General features: G+C 37.0%; 1 protein-coding gene across 1 annotated transcript in view; it reads left to right on the forward strand.

Moving 5' to 3' along the window:
• The first annotated feature begins 9111 nt into the window (after positions 1 to 9111).
• LOC145694922 (ras-related protein Rab-32-like) overlaps positions 9112 to 27817 on the forward strand; it is a 100562-nt gene continuing 81856 nt past the window's right edge. The window contains exons 1-2 of the mRNA XM_081771692.1: positions 9112 to 9682; positions 14153 to 14185. Of these exons, the coding sequence (XP_081627818.1) occupies positions 9574 to 9682; positions 14153 to 14185 (142 nt within the window). The 5' untranslated portion in view covers positions 9112 to 9573. The remainder of the gene's footprint in view (positions 9683 to 14152; positions 14186 to 27817) is intronic.

The following is a 27817-nucleotide window of genomic DNA, read 5'->3' on the forward strand; positions in this document are numbered from 1 at the left end:
AAAAAAAAAAAAAAAAAAAAAAAAAAAAAAAAAAGCTCTTTTGTCCACTGAGCGTTGGTTATAGAAACACTTTCATTTGCTACATTACTATTTGAAGGAATTCCAAAATAAAAACTGACAAATTTTAAGAATCTCACTAAATATCCCTGTACTAAAAGTTCACACTGCTGCTCATCAAGTTAAATTTCGAAATTCGCCTGAAATTGTGAAATACAGATTGAAAAGTTTGGAATTATCTATGGTCACACCTTTACTTTGAAGGTATTCCAGGCGAGCAATAATTTCATCCAACTTCGTGCTTTTAATATTTTGGAGGTCCATTTGAAACACTCACTTTCTTTCAAATGACTTTTATTATTATTATTATTATTATTATTATTATTATTATTATTATTATTATTATTATTATTATTATTATTATTATTATTATTATTAAATCGTCAATGAGATGAAACCTTCATAAAATTTTAGTGTATTTTCTAAAAAAATGTTCGTTACATTCTCTTTCCAAACAACTTTCAAGAGTGATCTCAAAGATTGTTTTAAGTTTAAGGGCACAATTTTATTCTTTAACTTTTCTTTCAAAGTATACAATGACGAAATTTCAGATTGACTTACCACAGAATAAGAAGTTCTCGTATGTTCACTTCTTAAATTATGAGCTGAGTGAATTAGATCTCTTCAAATATATTGTGATAGTCTTAATTTTAGATTTTATTTCGAGTCAAATCTATTTTCATATTAGTGGTATAACTTTATGAAACATCAAATACGGAACTAAGCTCACTTGTAAATAATTGTGTGTGGATAATTATAATTGGAACATGATGTAAACACTGTGTTATACTGTACAATCACGTCTGTGAATTTGTATGTGCTGATGAGAGCATTACTTACATAACGAATGAACTCATTACGGAAAGCTGGCAAAGATGTATATATTTTACTTCCTAAATTCCGAAATTTGTTTTCTGGAACTTCTGAAGCCCCAACTCGGAAGAGTTTCCAGACTGTACATGGCTTGAGGACACGGACATGAGATTTTAAGTTACCTACCTGAGCAAAGATCCTAATATGATATCTTAGGTAATTTTAAATATGGCGTCCAGTAGTACCCAAAAAATAAAGGACGCAAGATACAGTGGGAGATTGGCATGGTTTACAGAGAGATTAGTAAAGGAGTACAAGCCCGTAATTACTCCGTCTCCCCAAGGGCGCCGATCCTGGGTGCCCTCGGCCCTCCCCCCAAAACTCATGTGCCCCCCTATTGTATTTATGAATGTACAATATTTGGAATAATTTGAGTGCAATTTGTCTTAAAATCTTCTGCATCTGAATGGGCCACCCCAAATTTAGAGAGAAATCAGCGTCCTTGTCTTCCATCAATCAAGACTATCAGGATCGGAACTGAACAGTAATCTATAGCATGGAAATGGAATTTTCGGCCTCAACAACCACCAGCTGTGTGTGATAGACAAATCTATTTGTGCTAGGGTTTACTCAGTGCATAAGACTATTCACTGGCAGACAAATTCACACACTCTATACTTTATTAATGAACCTTAAGTTTGATTTATGAAATTTTATTGATCTAATTTATTTCTCGCCAAACATCACCAAATTAGAACCTAAATCATTTCAACCATATACTATATGAATGTTTGGAAAATAGGTTATGGTGGTCCTGTTCATCTACAAACAATCCGGAATCACATATTAGATCAACGGTGGTCTCCCGTCTGCCTACCATGGACGTCATTGGGGGGGGGGGGGGGGAAATTCCCCCGAGTTCGGGAAATATGCACATATTTTAATGAATTGTACCGGTATGTTAATGAGAAGCGTGAAACTTTTACGTATGTCAGTGGAAAATCTCGCCCTCCCCCTCCAAGCAACTGACGCTGATGCTGCTTACCATAGTTTGAGAAACGTTTCAGCATAACAATCTTCTATATTTCCCAAATGTAGTGCATTTGACATTCATTGTTCTTACTTTATAGACACTGATAATTTCTACATACGACTTCCCGCTAAAACACCTGCTTACTGCTCACGCAAAGGAAACGAAAGAAACAAACCATGCAGCGTATGATTCACGTTCACCGGTAGTTATATGCAGAACAGCACAATAAACTTATTGCGTCACCCTGTTGATATGTCATTGATATGTATGTGTGTATACTATATAGTGGAGGGTTTCAGCGAAACGATTGACTAACCTAGCATGGTAAACGCGTGGCGAAAAATCGACTCGTTAAATATGAAAATTTATGCAACATTATGATCAACGGGATTCACTGGACAGAATAGATACAGACACTACACTCTTCATAAATTGTTGTGCGAATAATAACAATAATTACCTTTTTTCATGAGCGTTTGAAAAATGAAATGCATATTGTCACACTTTTCATACAAGTAACACACACACACACGGCTCACAAAACTATTCGGACACATGGAAAAGAAATTAAATTACCTTCAATATATGAAGGAAATAAATTTAATTGCTGCTACTAAGTATGTCAGAGATTACATAATCAAAAAAAAATGTCATTGTAACTAAGCAAAGAAAAGATTTTATTAACTCTGAAGATACTTAAACGAAAATATAACACAACAAAACTATTCGGACAGTTTGCTCAGGAAATAATAATATTAATAATGAAACAATGAAACCAAAAAGTTAGTACCTTGTGGCCTTGCCTTTCTTATGAAGAACTTCCTGTAGTCTAATAGGCTTACTTTGAACCAGTTTTCTGGTGTATTCAGGAGAAATTTTCCTCCACTCTTCTCGTAATCTGTCTCTCAGATGTTCCTTAGACTTTATGGGCGTCTTTCGTACCTCCTTCTCCAACTTATCCCACAGATTTTCTATGACGTTCATGTCAGGTGATTAGGGAGGTGGATGGAGCACTTTTGGACAGTTGTATAAGAGCCAAAGCTGCACAACATGAGATGTGTGCTTTGGGTCGTTATCTTGGTAGAACATAAAAGTATTGATTAAACCAAGTTTTTCTGCACTTTTCTTCAAATTGTCTTTCAAGATGCGAAGATAGACATCCTTATTCATTGTCTCATCAATAAACACTAACTCACCTACACCATTGGCGGACATACAGCCCCACACCATGATATGTCCACCACCGTGCTTCACAGTAGCTTGTATATTCTTTTCCAGAGCTCCTCGTTTGGTTTTCGCCACACCATAATTCTCCCATCTGATCCACATATATTGAATTTCGATTCATCAGCAAAAATTACCCGATTCCACCATTCTTCGTCTTTTTCTATATGTTGTCTAGCAAATCTGTCTCTTTTCCTTTGGTTTGTCTTACTTATATACGGCTTTTTCCTCGCGACGCGGCCATGAAAATTTGCCCTTCTCAATACTCTACGAACAGTTTCTACGCTCGCTTGCCTCCCTAACTCTGTTTGCAGTTGTGCAGTTATATTCGGAGCACTTAGACGAGGATTCTTCTTCACTTTTCTCACTATGTATTGTTCTTCTCTGGGGGAAACTTTCTTGGGCGTCCTCCCGCGGGACACAGTTCGAGCCTATCCTCTTTAGTGAACCGTTTGATTACATCGTACACCGTACTTTTCTTCATTTGTAGCATTTCCGCAATTTGACGGCAACTCTTGCCCTTTGCGTGGTGGTAGACAATCAGCTGGCGCTGATCGAACGTACTGTTCTTGCCTCTCCGTCCCATTGAGCACGCTGGAATTGCTTTCTTCAATACACATCCACAAAGATTAAGTCCTGGACGTTGTTTCTGAAACTTACAGTAACTATTTACACCCTCTTTCTGCATTACAAAGTACTATTATTGTGTAACCATTAATCGCTGTCCGAATAGTTTTGTGGTGCCATATTTTCCTTTCTTTATGTTTAATGTTACTAGTAACTTTTATTTTTGTGCTAAAATGAAGTGTTTTGTGCTTTTCTGTTTTCTAACATATATTTCTTCATATTTCATACTTCAACTCACGAATTGTATTTATGTCTGTCATAGTATCAACGTTTATGCATGGAATTTCTATGTGTCCGAATAGTTTTGAGAGTCACTGTGTATATATATATATATATATCATCTTAACTATACATAAAACTACATGAGCTGACATAAATTATTGAACACTTCCTGTAGGGCTACTGTTATTAAATTTGACATGGTTGTAGCTTTCCGGAACTAACCCACAGGAAAATTGCCAAAAGTGAATATTTTTAATTTTTAAGGAGTCTAAAGAGGGGATGAAGAATTTCTCCATGTTATTTAAATGGGCCTTTTTTTGGACTTATAATCTCTTGTTTTAGGTACTTAGAATTGGAATAAAAACTTAAAATTTAGTATGCTTGTACGTTTTTGTTAGCTTTACCTAAGTGAATCATCAGAAATAAAAATTTCCCAAAGTAGAGTGGTTTTATAGGGAATTGAAAAATCTTTCCCATGTTATTTATATGGGATGTCTTCTACACCCCAAAATCTTTGGGCACTTCCGACAGGGTTATAATGATGAAATTTGACATGATTGTAACCTTCCAGGACTAACCGACAGAAAAATTGTCAAAAGTGAATATTTTTAATTGTTTAGGGGTCTAAAGGGTGATGAAGAAAGTCACGTGCTATTTAAATGGGCGTTTTCTTGGAATACAAAATCTTATCTTTTAGGTAGTTAAAATAAGAAAAGAAACGATAGAATTATAGGTTCAAGAGGTGCGAGGCCGTAGGCCGAGCAAACACGGGGGTTTGGGGGCGGAGCCCCCAGCTAGCCAAAGGCTAGTGTATATATGTGATCAGACAGTACTTCCAAATTTGTAGTAATATAACTTCATCATCCTGGTCCTAATAGGCTTAATTTCAGGGTGCGAATTGGCGGGGGGATGCCAGGGATTTCCCCCCCTGACAAAAATCTTTCCCACCCTGGAGAAGAAAAATTTTATCCCTGGCAGGGATAACTTTTCCCCCCTCTGGAGTATTTTTAAATGGACATAAAGATAAGATAGAAAAAGGGAACAATTCTTACTTTGCGTAGCTAACCTAAATATTACTTGAGTGAAAATTTATGAAAGATCTCACATCTCAATTGTTTTGTACTTGTTAGTATATATATATATATATATATATATATATATATATCAGTGGCGTATTTACGATTTTGTTTCGGGAGGGGCTTTGCTAACTTTCGGGGGGACTTTGCCTGGAAATGTGAAAATTCTGCAAGATATTTCATTTACTTTACCATACTAAGTAAGATTTCGGGGGGGGGCTTAAGCCCGGAAGCCACCCCCCTAAATACGCCACTGATATATATATATATATATATATATATATATATATATATATATATATATATATATATGTGTGTGTGTGTGTGTGTGTGTGTGTGTGTGTGTGGGAGGACTGGGTGCGCATATGGGTGAAATTCATCCCCCCCTGGGAAAATTTTTCAATTCGCACACTGCTTAATTTTATAATTTTTCACGCACCCACACAAAAGTTTAATAATGAGCCGAAGTTCTTTAATTAGAAAAATGTTAGAAAAAGATTCTGCAACCCTAAATGCAATTTGAGTTGGAAAACTGCAAACAGAATCAGGAACTCAGTTACTGATCAAAATAAGTTCTTAGCTTTACAAGGTAGCACTAACCTCGGCCGAAACTAAACTTCAGATAGCTGATAATCCTTTTCCTGTCAAAGACTTGATAGTCACCAACCTAGGCCGTATCTCACAAGTTGCAAAATAAAATGGTCATTTCCTTGTAGAGTGACTGCACTTATTACGTTGAATGCTATACAAGTTCCAAGAGCGCCGAAGTAACTGCCTTTGAAAAATATCTATAACAATGCAATTCTACTTACAAAACTGGAACACAATTTTTGGATATCGGAGCGCTTCGCTAAACAAAATTAGCAGTTTCTAAAAACTGGGATATTTGGTTAGATTTTCTAGGATATTTCCAGGGTTCTTCAGTTACGGTCCAAAGGAAGTAAAAGTGTGGGTATTCGACTTTTATCATCTGTCCCGTAGGCAATGGCGCTAGGTATAGGAGCGAAGTCCAAAAATGTCCAGGACCTAAACAACTGGTTAGAATACTATCTGAGACATTGGGTTTTACCGAGACACCAGGCCGTGAACCAAACAGTTTGAGGTAAGAGCTAGGTGTCGACTGACTATTCAAAGAACAGAGCTTTCAGTCCTGGAATCTGGTAAGGAATATCTAGACTGATTCTCGAAGGGTTGGTCGTGCAAAGCCAATCACAAACTGCTGGCAAAGCACGATTCTGAGAATGACCCTCCGCAAAGGAGGCTCTAAAAACACCGGGGATTAGTGGTATATAAACAATTAGGTTTTCCTAGTGGTATAGTGTGTCCAGTGAGTAATCCCTGGGCGAATGCCGAAGAACTGGTCTCAGATATGGAATTTTAAAGTGTTTATTTCTGTACAACTTTCGGGGGGAAGGTGCAAGATCGTTCAGTTATGTGTATTTCATTGTAAGAATCCAAGTAATGATATTCAGTTCCTAGATGGGCGTAGCAGACGTTGGGAGCATAGGCCTCCTTGACGCCCGCTGCTAAGGCAACAGACTCCCTATGTACGTTTTTTTTTTTTTTTTTAATTTTACTTAATATGTTATTAAGAAAGTTGAGTGTTAGAGAAGTTCCTAGGAAGACAGAGGCCTAAAAGTTAATAGAAAGAAAACGGGGAACGAAATGGGAAAGTAAAGCTACAAGAAGAAAGATTGAATGAAGTTCAATGATTGAATGAATATATATAGGTTCATCTGTTGCCAAGAATGATGATTTGGACGTGATGAGCAATAAAGAAAACACATGAAAAGAGATTGAAAGTTACCGAAATAATAATTTTTCGTTGCTGGATGTTAGGATAACAAGAAGGGACAGAGGAATGAGAGTATACGGGAAACAAATAAGATTCTAGAGATATCTAAGATAATTCAAGAAAGAGTACTAAAGTCGTATGGCCATATAATGAGAACAAACGACTATGTGGTAAGAAGAGTGATGGAAATGGAAGTGGATAAGAACTAGGAACAGCGGTACAGGTAGACCAAAAACGAAACGGATGGACATCGTTAAGAATGACTTTTAGGAGAAAGCTCTCGCAGAAAAAGAATTTCGGAACAGAGCTTTATGGAAAAAGATAATCAGAAGCATCGATCCCACGTACGTAGGAAGAGACGGGAGAAAGAAGAATGCGTTATCAAGAAAACCCAAGATAAAACAAAAAACAAACGACAATTGCTCCTAAAATTATATGTTAACTCTGTTGAGTTGCAAGAAGATAAGAATTATGTAAGGTTGGTGCAAAACAACGCTAAAACCTTAACATGTTTATCAGCCTGGAAGTAAATGTAGGTAATAGAAAGTACGATGGTGACAAGCTAAAATGTCCGTGGGTTTTCTCGGAGGTACTTCAGTTTCTTCCCACTTTCTCATCCCACCACCTCTTCCATTATAATTCACCTGCCTCAATCGTCGTCTCCCTTAGCCTACAGGGCATAATCATGAAACGTTAAAGTGGAATATTTCGTGATTTTTTACAAGCCAAAATAGTAGCCCTTCTATTATCCAGTTGTTACGACATTTCACATACTATTATTTCGATTTGCTTTTATAGGTTGTGGTCACATTTTTATTTATGTATAAATACGGTACACCATATTTTATTCCTTTTTACTGTATTTGCAGACAATCCCATATATATATTCGAGTTTAACGACCCACAATTATGTTCCGAAGCTAAGATAAACGTTGATGGTTATAATGAACGAAATAATGGAACTCAGAAAGTGGAATGAAATGGGAGAACCTCAAGAAACATACTCATATGGAGTCTGGCTACCACAAAGCCCACCTGGTTCAAGCTGAGATCAACCAAAAACCCCATGTACCAAAGGTGAGCGTTATACCATTGAGCTACCTTGGCTTCTACTCCATGTTGCTTCTAACTCATGAATAAAATTAATACACAAATAAATAAATTGATCAGTCTCCGAAATTTCCCACTTTGTTGTAAGTACATCTTCCTTTACTTTCGTAGACTCTACTACTTGACTCTCAGTGTTCGTCCGTGGGTTTTCTCGGGGTATTCCCATTCTCATCTACATTCTCATTCCACTAATTCTTCCATCATCATTCACTTGCCTTAACCATCGCCTTCCTTAGCCTAACGGGCATAATCATTCGATGTTAAACCGAAAGATTTTATTTCATTTTCTTTAAAAAAAGAAAGAAAGAAAGAATAAAATTAGTTTTAGATCATATTTTCGCAGTTTTCAAGGTCACAAATACGTACCAACAGTGGCGTATTTACGATTTTGTTTCAGGGAGGCTTTGGAAGCCCCCCTAAATACACCACTGGGTACCAAGGACATAAATACTTCAACATGCGATCTTTAGCAAACATAAAAATGATTAAATAACAGTCATGCCGTAGAGATGAAAGGTAAAATTTTAAATATGTATTTGTTCGGAGTTTTTACAAATAAAAGGCAAAAGTGCTTTCTTCTTGTGCCGCATGCTCGTCCAACCAGTTTTCGTTCATTATGTGTTGATTGGTTGATTGTCATTATACACTATGGAACGATGTGTCGGAACAACAAGTTTGCTGTACGTAAAACGTGTTGGATGTGGAAAAGGTGCGCCATTCTCGGCGCTCTGGTTTCGTTTGTTTTGTCCAGCTTTTTGACATGACATTTGTCTTCGCGCTAATAGTTTCAAATTCAAATACTGATAGGCGTACTACTCTGTGTAGAATCTGTTATACACTCTGAACTGATTTCGTCGCTACTCTTCGGATCTCACAGGTGTCATCGTTCATAACCTTGTTGCTGAAAAAAGACCACTAAATTTCAAGCAAGAAACCTATAAACAAGTATTAGTTTATACTTTTTTCTACAATGGCTTACCGGTATATACTTTTTTTTTTTTTTTTGTTTTCACCCTTGATATTTTTATTGTCTATTAAATAAACACTAAAAAAATGAAAGATTAGTGGGAAGGATAACATAGACTTGATTTGTATTCCAAGACAATGAATTCTGAATTGTTTCCTCTTCGCACCTGTCATTATGACAAAGTTGGTTCAATGTCACGGACCAGTAATCGCCTAGCACAGCTGTTCGCCGCTGGCAACATATACCAGACAGAGGAAGCAGGCGCAGTACAGCATAACCCTCTCTTCTCACTCCTCTGCCCTTTCCACACTTAACCTTACATCAAACTTCACTGTTACGATAACAGCAGAACAGATCTAGTGTAATACAGCGCGCGAGCGAAGGCAATACGTTTTCTCAGCTGACGATGTGACAAGTGTTTTGCGTGTGCTCATCAATAACATACCTATGTGGTTTAACAATAATAATCATCTCGCGTTTACCTTACTTAATTGTAGAAGTGATTTTTCATTTTTACCAAAAAATAAGTGAATAGTTGTGAGTCTGTGTGTATTTTCTTAACGCGACGTGATAATTAAGAAGACACAAAAATATATATTTTTCAGTTCTGTCTTTTTGAGCACGTGATGTTTTGCTTCGTGACGACGAAATGACATCCAAAAAGTTTGAAGAAATTTCACCAAATTCTGCTGTGAATGGAGAATGTGCACCACGGGAAAAGTTATTCAAGTTTCTTATAATTGGCGATTACGGTGTTGGTGAGTATTATAAAATGCTTTTTTTGTTAAGAGAGTTTTGGTAAATGTAAATAATTTTTACCGTTTCTTGATGTTTGCCTATATCGATTAATTAATTGATTGTTATTTTATTTCAACGACTGTAAAACTACCTCACAGACTTACAAATAATAACAGTAATAATAAGAAGAATAAACAAATATTTCCGACACAATCTGCGCCAATGATTTTGTTTACATTGCTCAATGTCGAGAATTTTGTTTGGTAACTAATCTGTTATGACTAGATAGATCTTTTAACAAAAGCTAGCTGTAGAGAAACGTGAAGTGTGGACTGATTTTTGAATGGTGTTCCAATCGCATGCAAAATACAAATCGATAGCTACTTGTAATGTATAAACACACGTTATAAAAAAAAAAAAAAAAAATGGAACTCGCAAAACTTCAGAGTAGAGAAGAGGTAAGTGCAGTAGTCTGCACGAAATATGATAAATTTCACCTCGTGTTAGCTTTTAACCTACAATATGATTAGCGTTTAACGAAAAAAAAAAAAATGGTCGAAGGTGAGACATACCATTCGATAGATCAGCGTTTCCCAACCGGTGCGCCGCGGCACACTGGTGTGCCGTGAATGGGCCGCTAGTGTGCCGCGAGGAAGTCGAAGCAAATTATTAATTCTATAGCAATCAAATTGCAAGACGAAGGAAAAATGTATATTTTTATTTCACATTACTATGAACCTCTACTATGAATCTACAACTTTAAGTTTCATACCGTGTTACTTTTCTGTACATTTTTAATGTTGAAAATATATATTGGTTATCATTGTTGTGACTATTATTGCTTCTTTATTGTTGCAGACTATTTTGTAACTTGAAAATTTAAAATAACATTCAATCCTTTCGACAAATTAAATACATTTGTATTTTAAAAGTAAAAAAGATTTGTTTGTTCGTTCGTTATTTAGTGATCTTACTTCTTAGTGAAAGGTTGGATACAGTTTTCGAACAAGAAAGCTTAGTTTTAAAAACCTGAGTCCAATATTTCATTGCAATTGTTTTATATTTTTAAATTAGAATGAAAAATAAGCATAATAATTTACCACGGGGAAAAAAACAGTGATTGAGCTTTCTTCTCTGTGAGAAGGAGATCAATAATCGCAGAAAAAATACTAGTTTTATATTTACAAATAATAATATCTATGAGTGCGCCGCGAGAATTCAAGTTACATCCGTAGTGTGCCGCAAGTTGGAAAAGGTTAGGAAACGCTGCGATAGATCATACTGAGCTGAACAAAATGATATACGAGGTGTGTTCAAAAACTATCGAACCTTTGGTTGGCAAAAATACATTTACTGATTTGGAAATCCGAAACCCTAATCCCCCTCAAAGTAGTCTCATTGGTAATGTACACACTTCTCCTAGCGCTTCTGCCATTGTTGCAACCACTTCTGAAATGCTGTTTATAGAATGCTGAGCAGTCGTACCGTCACATTCCGCATGATACCTTCTCTTAACTCAAATCGTGTCGGACTCATAAACCTATGTTTTATCGCCTATGATCACGGTGCTCAGAAAATTGGGTCACCGTTTGCATTGTCCAGCATGCCCTGTGCGATGTTCAGACGCTATTGTTTCTGCTCCATTGTTGGCAGCTTTGGTACAAATTTCGCGAAAACTTTCCTATGCCCAAATTCTCGTTCAAAATTGAATGTACTGAGCCGGTGCTTACCCCTACATCGTTCGCAATTTCTCAGACTGTGATGTGACGGTCCTACAAGACCACAGTCCACACTTGCTCAATAACATTGTCTTGTCAGCTTGTTGAGGGCCTACCTAAACGTGGTTCACTATCCACCGATGTGTGGCTACCTTTGAAGCGTTTATTCCACTCCTTTATTCGTGAGCTGCTCATGGTATCAAGGATGTTATAAAAATAGAGGATCTGCCCATTCAACAAAATCGTGAAGCCATACGTCACAGCTTCGCCACACCTGCTCTGCACACTCCGCGCCACTAAGATCACAATGTTTCGAGCCAACAAGCATGGCGGAAACGAGAGTAGACAATCAGACGTGCTGGCTCAGACAATGCTCTATTGTTTTTCGACTTCATTGAGTTCATATGATGAAGATACGTATGGGCAGATCCTCTATTTTATAACATCCTTGCATAGCATCGTTCCCAAATCTTGCGAATGGTTTCCACTTGGGGGTACCGCCAAGCTTCTGGTGAAATTTGATGCAGTATCACTGCTCAAGTTTTTCTGTTAAAAACTGAAATCCGACCACCGCTCACGTCTTCATTGGACTGCCATCTTTCTGCTAGTGGGAAAAAATTCACGACTGTGCATGAGTGTCCCCCTCTGCATCTACATTGAAGAAAGTATCCCGCGCTTTATTGGTTCATCCATGAAAAAAATAAGGTTCGATACTTTTTGAACACACCTCATACAGTATGTGAATCCTTGTGCGTAGTTTTCGAAAAAAATACTTTTTTTGTAAACATAAAATTTGATGCTGTATGCTAACCAAGCTAAAAGTTCAAACTGATACTGAAGTATATCCTTATACAAAACACAGTATATTTAACGAGATATAGGTCCTACATCCGAAAATAATACATAATTAACTTTAATCTTCAATTTTTGTTTAACTATAGCATTTTGAAAAAATGTAACAATTAACATCAAGCAGAACATAACATGCTTGAAGGTAAATTATAATCAGGACCGGCCATAGGTATTTTGACAGGCTAGCTGAAAAATATTTCGCCATCCTCTGTGAGATTTAGAGTCTCCTGATTTAGAGATATTACCCTTTCTTGTTTAGGTAAAGGGCCTTTACCTAAACTAACTCTCTCTCTCTCTCTCTCTCTCTCTCTCTATATATATATATATATATATATATATATATATATATATATATATATATATATATATATATATATATATATACTCGATCAACGACCAAATGCGCGGTGAAGCTTTCTTCACGTATATGGTAGCAAACATAGTGCTTTTATAAAGCTTGTTGTAATAATTATTGTCTCGATTAAACTTTACAAAGCCCGTTCCATCTTTATCCTGATATCTTTACGCAGGCATGAGGAATTACATTCAATTAATTTTTTAACAAAATGGGTTCAAAGTTTCCTCACCCTATACTGACCCGACACTACTCGACTACCCTTTTAAAGAAGTTTTACGTATCGATACTTAGTTGGAGCTTGTATTGTGAAGTTACCCGTGCTAGCTAATGATGTTATACTCTTCGCAAAGAAGAAGAAGAAGAAAAAAAGCACTCCTAAAATGTGTTGCCATAGGAGGCTGCCTAGTTCGCCTGTATGGACGTCCTGGTTCTAGAGAAAAATTAATTTATATGATGCTGACAAGTGAAATAATCTGTTGACAATAATAATTTATAAGCATATATATACACATTTTATTCTGTTAGATCAGATTATTTCTTTGTGCTGTTTGTAATATAGTGGCGGATCCAGGATATGATCAAGGGAGGGGCTAAAGCATAGTTTGCCGCTTTATCCAGTGTAAAGCAGGATTGAAGCCCATTTTATCCAGTGTAAACCTAAACGTCAAGGTGGGGGCTATAGCCCCGCTTGGATTCGCGCCTGTATATATATATATATATATATATATATATATATATATATATATATATATATATATATATATATATATATATATATATATATATATATATATATATATAAACTAGCAGATTTATGTATTGTTTGTCTTCTAAAGGTGACACATACATCTCCTAACGGTGGTATACTTAATGTCAATTGTGAAGCACATATTACTTGTAAATCTAGGTGATAATGCGAATAATCTCTGCTGTTGGCACATTTTAGTATCTTTTATAGCTTTTTTAAGGTATTAAGAACGATTCCACGACCTTGAAATGAAATATCCTCTTTGAAATGGACCATTAATATACTACATATTTTATTTTGTTTTATTATTATTTTCTCAAATATAACAAATAAGTAATAATATTTTTCTTCTTTGTCTCAGTCTTTTCCGTTTATATGAGATTAGTGTTCCCGTCTTCGATTGTTTTTCTCCATTCACCTTTATCCTGGATGTCCACTATTCTCCATTCCCTTTCTTTCAGATCACTTTGTATCTTGTCCTTCCGTCTTATCATGAGTTTTCCCCTCTTCCTTTTACCTTGTACTTCCAGCTTTCCAATTCTCTTTCCGACATAGCCGTCGGTTCTTCGTTTTACATGCCCTAGCCATCTTGGCCTCCATTCTTGTAACAGGGAAGACACTAAAGTATTGCAAATAGATAAAATAGTTGTAGTTCCGTTGAGAGGAGTTCTAAAATTCAAAGGGAGAGAAATATTCTTCTAGGATTCCTCTGAAGTAATTGCTTTACTGAAATAGTATAATCAAAGTGGAAGTTTACTGAATTTAAAGATCATATGCCAATGCCTTTGTGACGAATTTTCTTTTGTCTTTACAGGTAAAACAGCAATCGTGAGGCGCTACACAGAAGGTATGTAATTAACTGTAGACTATTTTATCATATTAGACATAGTACGAACGCATGATATGAAAAGAGAAAGTTTGCTTTCATACACGATTAATCGTGCAGAATCTTATGTTAGTAAACAAATCGTTACTATGCAGTGGTATTACTTGTCAAAATAAAACTATTAAATGGTATTTTATTGTTTGTAAATAAAGCATTTCGTTTCTTCGCTTCAGCAGTTTGTTAAGGGAAAGCAGAAAGCTTCATGCATGAAAGTAAAAGTTTTGCAGAAGCTGACCTTGTCCAGGTTAGTTGGCTTTTAGTTCAAGGTTGCTTTGCTTCACGTAAATTGTTTCATTATGTTTGAAAAGGAGAGGAAGGAAGGAAGGCTCTTATGGACGAATATTTTCGTATGAAGCGTCATTTGGTCAGAATGATTTCTCGCTTTCAAATCGTATAGGATCTAAAACCAAATAGGATAAGGACATGGCTTTTAGTTTAATACAATCAAACCTAGAGAGTGTACTAGGACTTAAAACCAAATACTGTACAAGAGTCAGTATCAATCTAACATTAACGTATCCAAAATTTTTGTTTGGGAGAAGACGAACTGATATTTCCTTTGTGAATGAAGGAGCACAATAAAGGTAGTAGATTTGTAGGCACGTCCGAGATAGCTTTGAAAAGGGACGAGAATTACACTAGAAGGAATACAATGATGATAGAAACGAAGAGAAGACCAAGAAATCGTAGAAGAATGTGGAGCGGAGAGAGTGTTTGATGGTAACATCGGAGAGTGGAATCAGCATATAAAGCAGGAAAAAGACAAGACTGAGCTAGAAGAAACTCAAAAAGCAGCGACAGCATATGAAAAATAAGAAAAGTTGATAGAACACGGTAGTGAATTTTTGAAATTATTCTTCAGCTGTGCTTATGAGGTCCTAAGGAAAATGGCCTCACGCTATAGCTTATAAGATCACGTAATTTATAAGATCCCATAAATTACTACGGAACTTGAAACAAGCGATCAGTGTAATAAGATGTTGGTACTGCTATGTCTAACTGTGCGTAATACGTTCCGCACTTTTATTCTACTCAAACGTTGAGATGATTAACAATATTGCTGTTAGGTGTTCCCCTTATATTGGTTATTGTAGGGACTTTATTTATTTAAGAGAGAGAAAAAACTACCCATTTTTATAAACGCCATGCCAATGCTACGCCACTGGTTTGATTTTTTGAAGCTATGGTTGGTTGAAAGTTTAGCTTCTCTTTCAACACTGATGTTATATATGACGTAGACCTACAACTTAACGTGGGATCCGAACCACATAAACTCTCACCGAAAATCGAATCCGAAAATCGAAACGTTTGCTGACCATTTAACCACAATGGAGCTCTTTGAAACTGTGCTGTAACAAAAATTAACACATTAATAGTTACTGAATTATGTCTATTCATTGGAAGAGTGATTAATTTATTGGTCAGGATTTGAAGGCCCTTTTCACAGCAGCGATATCATTTGAGACGGGGCGTACTGTTTAGAGACTGGAGTCATTCCTCTTGATTTTATTTAAGGCTTTGTATCTCCATTGTGAAAGCATAATGGAGGATAAAAATAGTTTTTGTTCATCTAGAAATGGCTTTTGAACGAGTAAACTTGGAATTATTGACGAAAAGTCTAAAGAAGATCGAAATGTATATATGCTGTATTAATATATATATATATATATATATATATATATATATATATATATATATATATATATATATATATATATATATATAACTAACAAGTGTTAGAATATGGGAAGAAATGAGTACAGTTGGAAAGGGGATGAGACAAGGTGCTGCTTCCAACCAACATTATAAATGTCTAGGTACAAGAAAGAGCGAAAGAGTTTTACGTAAGGAAGTCGGCATTTCTGTAGAAGATAGGATGAAAAAAAAAAAAAATAAATAAAGTATTCTGTTAGCAAATGATATTATGCTTATTGCGGAATATGAAAAGTAAAATTAATAAGATGTTAAAAGATTTTAGGAAAACCAAGAAATGTGAGATGAAAATAAACATTAGAAAAACAAGAGCAATGATGATTGGACTAAAACGGTTAGTGTCAAATACAGTAGTAGAAGGGGGAGGGGGAAGTAGGACAGGTGACTGTCTAGTTTTCGGTATCTCCTAGTAATTGCTCGTGAAGATATCAAGTGCAAAAATGAAAACAAAAGCCAGGATATGAATGGCGAAGGAAGTGTTTAGAAACAGAAAAAGATTCATCAAATATTCCATAACTTTACGGGGCAGATACATGGACACTACACAGAAACAGGAAGAAATGACTTGGTGTTTCACATGTGAGTATTTAAAAAGAAGAAGTTGGGTCGAGCGGAAAATCAATGAGAGAGTAATAGCAATAGAAGAGAAAGAACAACGTTAGAATAATTAGAGAAAGGAAGAGAAACTGAGTGGTATACTGGCTAAGAAGAAGTTGTATACTCAGTGTCATTACAGAAGGTACAGTAGAACAAAAGAGAGAGAGAGGAGGCGAAAGAAACTGCAGTTGACGGATGATAGTAGAGCAGAAATCGGCACGTGAAGACAAAGAGGCTAGCTGATCGTAGAGGTCTGCACTGGCAGGAATTTTTAGCCTGGCCCGGCCCGTGAATTTATAATGTGAGGCCCGACCCGACTCCGAAATGTATTTTCACCTTTAGACTAGTGCTCGCCCCGAGCCGGTGTGATAATCAAATGAGCCCGAAATAGGCCCGAATTACAGAAATTTAATAATTAACGCAAAATTGTATTTTTATTTACAGCAATTAGAAATTTAATTTTGCAGTTGTGCTTTAGAAGTTCTCGAGAAAGAACGGTTCGAAAAATATCGTTGTACGGTATATTTACCAAGTTACGCCTAAAAAGGACCCGAGAAACATGGTTATATATTTTAAAAAATTACGGCCCGAGCCCGAAGTGATACATGCTTTGTAGGCCCCAGCCCGTACAGACCTCTAAGCTGATGACCGTGGTGCATGGAAGTTTCTCCGTTTGCGGTTGAAGTCACCTGTCAGTGACGATAGAGTGCCTAATTTGGTGATTCTATCCCAGGCATCAATCGTGCAGCTGGATGGACATAATTACAGATTTACTTTTTTTTTTTTAATTAGAAATAAATAAGGATAACTGAATGAACAATCAGAATGCATAGTATCCCATTCCCTTTCACTACTTTGTGTGAAAAATGGCTTATGATGCCGTATATTTTTAATACCTGCACTAAAGAGAAAGAAAGAAGAGGAAAAAATGGCTGTAAAATGTCGGGACAAACATAAACTCACAAAAGAGTAGGGAAAATAAGAATATTGTTTGAAGTGTGTTTGGAAGAATGTCAGAAAATTAGCTGTGAGGAATGAAAAAACAATAGAAAAATGGAGGAGTGAAGAAGAGTATGGGAATAATTAAAGAGAACAATAAACTGGACATCGTAGAATAAATTGTATTTCTAGTGAAAGGTGCAATTGAAAGAGAAAAGACAAACAAGGACAAGAGAAGGTAGGAAGCTAACTGTGGTACAGTATATAGAAAGCTAGAGCTACGACATGTAGGCTTATATATACTGACTACACATTGCATAAATAAAAGCAACATTGTTCAAAATATCCTAGCTCCTTCGTGGCTAAGTGGTTAGTGTACGCACCTTTGACGTGGGAGACCCGGATTCGATTCCACGTTAATCAGTAGGTCCCTCTTATATAGCCTCGCTGCTGAAAGGAACGTTAAAATAACTCAACTCCCAATAGCCCTTCTTGAACTGTGATGCTACAGAGTTTAATTCTTGAGATTATAGTGCATGAAAAGTTGCCATGTGAGACAAATTACATGGTGGCAGTTTCTATTATGACTCTTTTTAGGCTTCTCTCTTAGCTGTGTTTGCTCAATCAGTTTTGGAAGGTTAGAAACTCAAATTAAAGGAACTAAAAAAAAGAGAGAGAAAAAGGAAGAAAGAAAGAAAGAAAATAGACGATGCTTTGTGTGTGGCTTCTCATTAGTTTTCGAAAGAATCTTCACAGAAGGACGCATTGAATATTATCTTAACGTTTGGCCTATTTATCGAAAGGTCTAATGTTATCTGTATTATTAAAAGAAAGAAAAAAAAAAAAGAAACAAGTTCATAGATTAGGAAGAGAGAAAATATAGCTAGTTCAGAAATAATAATCTTGAAATGAAAAGGTCCAATAGTCTCAATGTAGCCGATAACGCTGGTTAATAAACTCTTTTATTTCGTTCATTTGGTAAGACTTTTACGTGTATGCTGAAAGACCTTGGTGGCATACGAGTAAATGAAAAACATTTTTGTTTGCGCCTTTCGTTTACATAGAAATGCTGTTGCGGTTCTAAATAATCGTTAATTAGATATGTATATGTCACTGTTTTTTTTTTTTTTTTCGTTACATAACTCTTCACAATGAATTCTAATTTATTCCAGGAATCTTGAGTAGTTAACAGCGCATACATACTGTATATTTTTATCTACTGTACATACATAATTTAAATTCATTGTTAGGAAGAAGAAATGTGGTATTGGATGAAATAGTACAGTGAAAATTTGTTTTATAAAACTTTGCTAATTTCTCGTTCAAAGGGCCAGCAATCAATCGCGCCAGAAATAACTTACATACATCTCGTGTATACCTCCTCTAGGTTAAAGGAGACTATGAAAATAACCTAAGCGAGATTCGAATCCAAGACAGCCATAGCTTGTAATCGCAAAGCACAATGCCTTTTATTGCAAGGGATGAGAGAGGGGAAAGTAAACATCATGTCATAACCATTGGCGGCTCTTGAGGAAAATCACATCGATGAAAAAAATACAATTTTATCGTTACAAACTAACGGAAGGAAATTTACCTAATGTCTTAATATTTGCTTACAAGAATTAGAACATTGCAATTCTTTCACATCTTTCCATCTACAAGGAACGATGTGGGAAAAAAAAAAAGAAAATAATAACTGTGCACACATCAGAACTGGATGTCCAGGTTGGAGGGGCTTACATACATAGAAACAAATATGAGTTTCTCCGGTTCCGAGAAAGTGTCCATATTAGAGGGGTACAGACGTGTCCAAATTGAGATGTTATATTGTATTTTAGGGGTACAGACGTGTCCAAATTGAGATGTTATATTGTATTTTCTGTTGAATAGTATGATTCTTACACAGTGACTACGCTGACGTAATGGTAAACGAACTCAATTTAATAAGAGATCATTTTTTTTAAGCAATGTCAAAAAATGAAGGGGTCTTTCAATTCGACTCATAGACTCATGTCTAGAAGTTAGACTTTACTTTTTCTTTTTTTCTGTCGAAATTCCGGTACACCATGCCAGAAAATATCATTTTGTTGATGCCAGAAAATATCACAAGCCCAAAACGAACGTGATTATAATTATCAGTGGGTGATACATGCAAGGCCAGCTTGGTAGTGAAGTGTTACGTATGCCATGTCTTATTGAATAAGTATAGAGGATGGCACAAAGAAGGCGTCTAGATGGCATTTCGCATGGGTCAACGAGCTATGCGTGTGGAGTTGAATGTGGCTCGAAGCTGCAGCGTCACTTCAGATTTTGCTTGGGAAGGACCCCTAGATGTCACTCGATTTTCAGGTTTTTAATTGGTAGGCCTATATTACTAAATGTATACAAATATCAAACTCAGAGGGGAATTACCGGTACTCCTCCCTGGAGCCCAAAATGACGCCCCAGGCTTAAAGTGTAATTTTGCGACTATGCTCAAGATTCCAGGATTGACCGCTGTAATACCTTTGGACGTCGGATTGGAACTCAATATCCACCATCCCGGACTCCGTATGGCCTTATCCAAAGTGTGGAAACACACTGTGCAATATGTATATCCATTTGGGGTGATCAGATCCAATACTGAACGTTTCTAGCGATGTCAAACGGGATCGATGAGCAATTGACAGGACGAACCTAAGCGAATTAGGTGTCATACATTCGCCATTTATTGTTTGTGTAATTTGCTATGGTCACTGGGTATCTCTCCCATACATCTGATTACACGGATCGAAATCATTCCCCAGTCTTCATTCGCATGTAGTGACAGTTCTCTCGTGGCTAAGCGGTTAGTGTACGCGCCTATGGCGTGGGAAATCCGGGTTCAATTCATGGTGGCAGCTTATGTGGTTCGGATCCCACGTTAAGCTGTAGGTTCACGTCTCATATAGCCTTGGTGCTGAAGGGGACGCTAAACTAAAAAAAAAAAAAAAAAAAAAAAAAGCAAGCAAGCAAGTATGAAATGACAGTTTCCTGTGATGTCCTTTAATTTCTGGACACAAGTGTATTTGTTGTCGGTATCTTCACGTATAACAGACAAAGGTGCATCGATTTTAACTTTTTTTTTTCAAAGAATATGCTTCCCTAGTGATCCCACGTAGGTGGACGATTATTGTGAGCGATTTGAAACACAGGGTTTTGTGGTTTCAACCCCGCGATTAACAGTTGGAATGAAGTTTCCGTTCAGGATTTTTATTTAATTTGGTTAGGCGAGTGCTGGTACAGTACCTTTATAGGTATTAGTTTATCACCCTTAAGAATTTTTTATGTTACATTGTTACTTGCTTCCGGTATAAAATTGCTTCGTTCTCTAACTTGTAAAATATGTATTTTTTAAGATATATTGTAAACTATTTATACATGTGTAGGTGGGTTCTTCCTCACGTCTCCACATAATTTCCATTGAGATTCGCGCATTTGTCTTACTGATACAGCAATTTGTCCAAACCCTTTGCATAAAATCACGGCTCTGCTATTTAGCACTCTCCGCTTCACTTCTTTATCTGTTTCGAAACGTTCACCGTGCAATGCAGATCTTAACACTGGAAAAAGATCAAAATAACTCGAAGGCTGTATGGAAAGGAAGCAGTCGTTCCCACTCTAATTCTTGAATTTTGTCTTGTTTGGCTGCTGAGTAGGGTGGGCATTATCATCAAGAAGAGGCCAGGTCACTTATGTCGAATTGCGTTTCCCTGAAGAGTTCAGGTTCGACATAAGTGATCTTGTCTCCTGTCGACTGGTGGTGAAGTCAACTTGAAGGTGAGGAGAGTTCTAAATAGCCAGAGCCCTGATTTTTTTTTTCTCAAATAGTTTGGACAAATTGGTGCAACGGTGAGACAAACGCCTGACTCTGAATGAGGATTACATGGAGAAAAGAGGAAGGACCCACCCACACGTGTATCTATAGTTTACAGGTGGGTCTTAAAAATACATTTTTATACCTTAGGGAAACTTATATATTGAATGACCCACGTATAACACTATATCTAGAATTATGTTAATAAATAAATAAATTAATACGTAAATGTCTGAGCCTTTGGAGAACACATTTATTGTTATATGAAAATAACATTGTGAAACAATTTTCCTATAATCTTGTCGCTATAGAATTCTGTGGTTTTTGGTTTTTAAAAAATTACACATGATTTTATAGATCCCTTTTGAAACTAACAACAGCAATCAGAGATTTTTGCGGGGACCGAAACTAATAATAGTCTGGCAGGCCCGCATGTAGGTAAGTGCTATTCTGTGCTCGAGCACAGAGCGGCAGAATTTAGGGGACGGCAAAATTTTGGATTTTTTAAAAGATTCACAATAAAGTAATATTTAAAACTAGCAACCCACAGAGTCCCGCCCAAACGCGAGAAAAATTTGTTAATGTGTTCAATTCGCTCTAATTACAGTAGTTACTAAGTAGATAGCTTAGTTGATTATTTTTAAAAAGTCATTCTTTCTCACCCCCACCCCAAGGGGTGTGAATGAACTTGAACATCATGAAAACTGACACCGTTAAACTCAGCGATCTCTAAATCTATTAATTCAACATTAATATCTGTGGTTTTCGATTACTTTTAAAATCTCATCCTCTTTCTGGAGAGTGGAATATGACCTTGAAGTTGAATTGGATTAAAACTGTCACTATTCATCTCAGCGACCCCAAAAACTGTGAATTCAAGTCTAACATTGGTTGTTTTGGGGGGCGGCAAATTATTTAGAGCACAGGACCGAGCAATATATAAATATGGGCCTGTAGTCTGGCAGTGCCAGATCCAGGTTATACAGTGGATGCATTGAAACCTCTTCAGTCAAGTTCTCTCAATTTCTGACAGTACATGAAAGATGTGTGCGGTGCCAGCTTCAAACTTTTTGTTGACCAGTTCCGGCCGTTTCTCTTGAATTGCGAGGTACAATCGCGCTTATTATTGACGAATACAGGTTCGAGTCTTTCGCTCTGCCTGGCGACAGTAGCGCGTGATGGGGGCGCGGTGGCTCAGTGGTAGAGCGTTCACCTCTGGTGCTTGGGGTCCCGGGTTCGATCCCAGCCCCCGCCAAGTGAACTTTGTGGTGGACAAACACCGTGCTCGTGGGTTTTCTCGGGGTTCTCCCGTTTCCTCCCACTTTGTTCATTCCACCATTTCACTCATCTCTCATTATCACCGTCTCCTTTAGCCTAACCTGCATAACCGTGGGACGTAAAACTCAAAGATTTCATTTCATTTCATTTTTTTTTTTTTTCAGTAGCGCGTGATATATGATGTTCTTTCAAATCCCACCAAATGCACAACATTACCTTCTATTGTATCAATACGGGCTTTTGATACAGACTGTGGAGCTTCTTTTCACTTTGATCAGGATCATGGCCATAGACGCCGAAAGCCCAGAAATCTAAATCCTAAATCCTTTTCCGCACATTGTTGTTGTAGGGTAGTCATCATTCGGATAGGATGCGTGATCAACCACTTCAATAATGACTGGAGTTCATTACGTAGATAGAAATTCGCTTGAATAAATGCTTTTTAGTAAGATCAAATGGCACCCAAACATCTAGCTTCTTTTTGTAGTCAGATTTCTCCAAATGGTTTAACACTGGTTATGTATATTTGTACCATTGACGATATAATGACTGCTTACATAACGGTCTTGCTCTACTTTTACTAGAATATCATCTACTTTTACTGTGATTGGTCGCCCACTGCAAGGAGTATCTTGGATATTCAAATTTCCAGAAAGAAAGTGACTTTAACCATCTTTTGCCTGTTTCTTTTCATTACATATCTTGCCCATAAATAACACACATTTCTTTACGGGCTTGCGCAGCATTTGCGCCTTTATCAAAATAAAATTGTTAAAATGTAGCGCACTCTTGCGGAAAATTCACGCATTTTCACGGCACAATACCTTTCATCTGATTCCAACGTTTTTTGCACATAATCTAGTTTCAACTGTCAGTTGTCAAATGGCGTTAATTTCGACCCGCTGCGACTCAGCCTGACATTTGAGACACTAACGCCATATTAAGTGCAAAAGACTCACTATTTTTTAGTCTATTTTATATTACACATTGAAATACATATATAAATTGAAGAGCTTACATACATATACAATATTATTGCAATTGGTAAGGTACTATATTTGACTTCTATTTTATTCTAATTTCGTATATATAAAAGTAAATCCGAGAGGAACTATTTATAACTGTAATATTTGTATATTCTGCTATCATCTAATGATGTGGATAATCTGTTTGGAAGCCCTTTACCACTGAGCCATCTTGCCACACTGAAAGAACCATTGAGGTAACAATATAGGCTATATTAGTTTTCGTTTACTTTTCAATATGTCCTTTAAAACAGTTATCAATATGTTTGTGATATTCTTAATTGCCTCTTCTGGTGCAAGACATCCGGTTTTGATTCCCTATAGGGCCTCAAGTAATTCGGATCCCATGGTAAGCTGTTGGTGCATGTCTCATATCCTGTGTATAACTGGATGCTGCGGTTTCCTAATTTATTAAACTCATATTGGTATCAATTAAGATAATAAGTACTTTGTAAAAATGAAGTTGGATTATATCCATATTTACTTAGTACGAATACGCCTATTCAATTCATGTTTGCAAAACTTGAAAGAATAAACTTTTCATTGATCTAGCTCCAATTAAAACTGGTTTATAAAATATAATTACCGCCTGAGGCTACTCGTTTGTATATTGTATAGAGGTACCCGCACAGATGAAAATGAGGACACAAATTAACTACTAGCAGAGTGCGAATAGGCGTATTTGCATTTATAACATTGTACTACACTTATTAGACGAAAGATTACAGCTGGAAAATAAGCTGCTCGAGACGCTTAACCTTCATAAATCAATAGTTTCTGCCCACTTTGTTAGGATAGTATACAACTTGCAAACACACATATTATAACTCCACGTTGTTTAATGACGCCTGTTAATCACCTTTCAATCATTCATGTAGCGGAAGCTGCTCTAAACTCCATGTAGCCCTAACCTACAGTAACAGGTGCGCACTCAGAAAATTTTGTTGAGGGGTGTGTGTGTGTGTCCAATATTACAAGCTACTATGTCTATGTAGCAGGGCCTAAAATTCAACGAAATCACAGCTCCACACTGGTAAAAATTTTATTTAGTATCGAAAAACTAGTTTAGTCAACATTTGTTTAGATATATATTCAGTGTTCTGTCCAGTACATCATGTTTACCTGCGACCAAAAATATTATTATTATTATTATTATTATTATTATTATTATTATTATTATTATTATTTAGGAAAATTTTGGCATCCAGAGCAAACAAAATTAAAGGCAAATTAGGATATATATTTAATTGTATTGTATTAAACCATAAAATACAGGAAAAAACCGGTAAGAAAAATAGTCACACTGGAAGGAAAAAAAGTCACTTTTTCTTACATAAGAATTTCACTGTCATTTTTCCGTAATCATCACGCTGTCTCAGTCTGTTTTCTGCCAAGGCAAATACACCGTCATACCAGGGCTGTTCCTTTGACTTCCTACCAACTTCAAAACGCCTTTTCTTTCTGCCCAGCCATTTCATAACAGCAGAGGTTGGGCTAAAATCTTCCAACGGACCCGTATTTATATTAACGTGAAGGTAATTTTTCACAGTAGTGGCCCTTCTAAAAATAGTCTGTTATGCTAAAGACAGCCTGTTATCTGTTTTCAATACGTTGTAGTCACTTATAAGTCTTTCAACATCGGAAGAAGATGGTTTTGAAGCAACAAATCGGGCTAGATTTGTTGACAGAGCATCAAATGACTCATTTCCACAGATTTTCATGAGAAGGCTTTTAGCGTGCAGACCTTTCAACATACTGCACGATGATGCCTCTCTATATTGCATTGCGAATTGCAGAAGATCTGTATCAAGACAAATAACTTTGTGGCATTCTCTTAGGGCATCATCAGTTGCATACTCTTGCAAAACACGCAAAGGCTCCAAAGCAACAATACTGTCTTCATATAGCAAACGCTGACTAACAAAGTTAATTATGGAATCCAGGACTTCGTAGCGTACTACAGTAAAATCTTTTTTTCTCACTGACATATTTGTTATGGATTTATTGCGACGTGTGTTACGATGAAGTTGAATACCATGTAATGAGTACTGTATTTCTCCGTTGACGTTCTCTTGCACACGTTCGTTTAAAACCTTTTTGTCCCACCTGCCTAACAGAGATTTCTCTTTCATACTTTCCAATTGTGCTATAGTTCTATTTTTATTTGTTATTATGTCCAGAAGAAACATTTCATCACTCTCAAACTTCTGCTGGGTCACAAGACACAGAAGATGAAGACGATCTACTTCTATCCATTTACGCAGATGACCATTGGCTTCATTACATACATGGCTTTGCGTTTACAAGTAAAGGCAGCTTGGATACCAATTTTTTAGGAGAGTAGTGAGTATACTAAATGAAAATTTTGTCCACCTGAGGTCAAAATATTCTGAGTAGTGCAAAACTTCTAAATTATTTTCTGAAGCTACCATCGTTAAACCTTTCGTTCACTGCCCTAAAGAGTGATGGAAAGCACACAGTCCAGATACTGATGAGAGATGAAACTTCTTGGACATTCTTGGTGACATCTTTCCATGCTAAATTAATGAAATGGGCAGCACACCAAAGTTTCAACGGAGGCAACGTCTCATCTGAAGCACTCTTTCATCAGTTAACAACTTCCACATTCCTTTGTGTTCTCCTGTATTCATGTTTTCACTATCAGTAACTATCGAAGTCACTCTGGGAAACATTACCCTTTCTACTGACTTTTGTAACGCTGTGCTTCGGCTAAATTTTTGGCGGTTATTGATGTATGTTATCTCTGGTAGTACATATTTCTATAAAGGGTTGTAAGGATCGTGTAATTTTTATCTACAAAACAACACATTTCATTATCGGAAAAGTGTAATGTCCTATTGAAACAACAGATAAACGTGCAGTTAGTTGCGTATTTTAAAACTATATGAATGCAACCGATAACGTTTGGAAACTAAATATAGTTAAAAAGTTCCTTCACCTCAAAATCGGCAATGGTTTTCCCTGACATCTAGGAAACACCTACACGTATTAACTCTGGCTTAATATCATATCCTGGCAGTTATAGGGAATTGAGTAACCCATTGCATTATGAATGTATTGAATCAGTAAGACTTACGAGGAAACGGTCTTAAGTGTAAACAACCAATTTGGCTGGGGTCGGGATATGTGTTACGGGAGACTAAAGTAGGAGACACGTATTTTGGCGTTTGGGCCCATACGCAGAAATTTCCGAAATACGGGGCCCCAAAGTGGCCCTACATGCTATAACTACGAAGCGAATGACGTTACTTGTACACAACCGATTTGGCTGAGGTCCGGATATGTGTTACGGGAGTCCAAAGTAGGAGACACGTATTTTGGCGTTTGAGCCCATACGCAGAAATTTCCGAAATACGGGGCCCCAAAGTGGCCCTACATGCTAGGAAGCGAATGACGTTACTTGTACATAACCGGTTTGGCTGGATCCGGATATGGTTATTATAAGCCCAAGTCGAAGACATGTAGTTTATCTTCCGACAAAACCTGACAAGGCGGCAAACTTTACTTCCGCCACTGTGCCCGGTTTCCTGACAGCACACGCCGTATCGAATAAATATTAATGTTCACTCTCTTGCACAAAAGTGTACCGCCCGGTTTCCACACATCCTAGCCATAGAAATACAAGCGAAAAACGCAAACATTCTTTCGCTCCGTTGACACCCTCGTGGTCAGCAGATCCCCCTCGACGGCTCGTTCCAGCTGAACATCTGTTCAGAATTGCATGGGTACCACATACGCCAACTTTATGGCCTTATTGAAAATCTACCAATATCGGACCCTGTACATTCGACATTCCTTTTTGTGGGACCTAACAACAAACACAACTCTCATACCTTTCGATATATTATAACATATTCCAACCTAGGCCAACATTCTGCACCAGTAACGCCATTCGCTTCCTAGTTATGTTATGTAGGGCACTTTGCGGCCCCGTATTTCGGAAATTTCTGGGTTTGGGCCCAAACGCCAAATTACGTGTCTCCTACCTTGGTCTCCCGTAACACACATCCGGACCCCAGCCAAATCGGTTGTGTACAAGTAACGTCATTCGCTTCCTAGTTATAGCATGTAGGGGCACTTTGTGGCCCCGTATTTTGGAAATTTCTGCGTATGGGCCCAAACGCCAAAATACGTGTCTCCTACTTTAGTCTCCCATAACACATATCCGGACCCCAGCCAAATCGG

This window comes from Thermobia domestica, chromosome 9 (genome assembly GCF_964235325.1).
Source record: "Thermobia domestica chromosome 9, izTheDome1.hap1.1, whole genome shotgun sequence".
NCBI lineage: Eukaryota > Metazoa > Arthropoda > Insecta > Zygentoma > Lepismatidae > Thermobia > Thermobia domestica.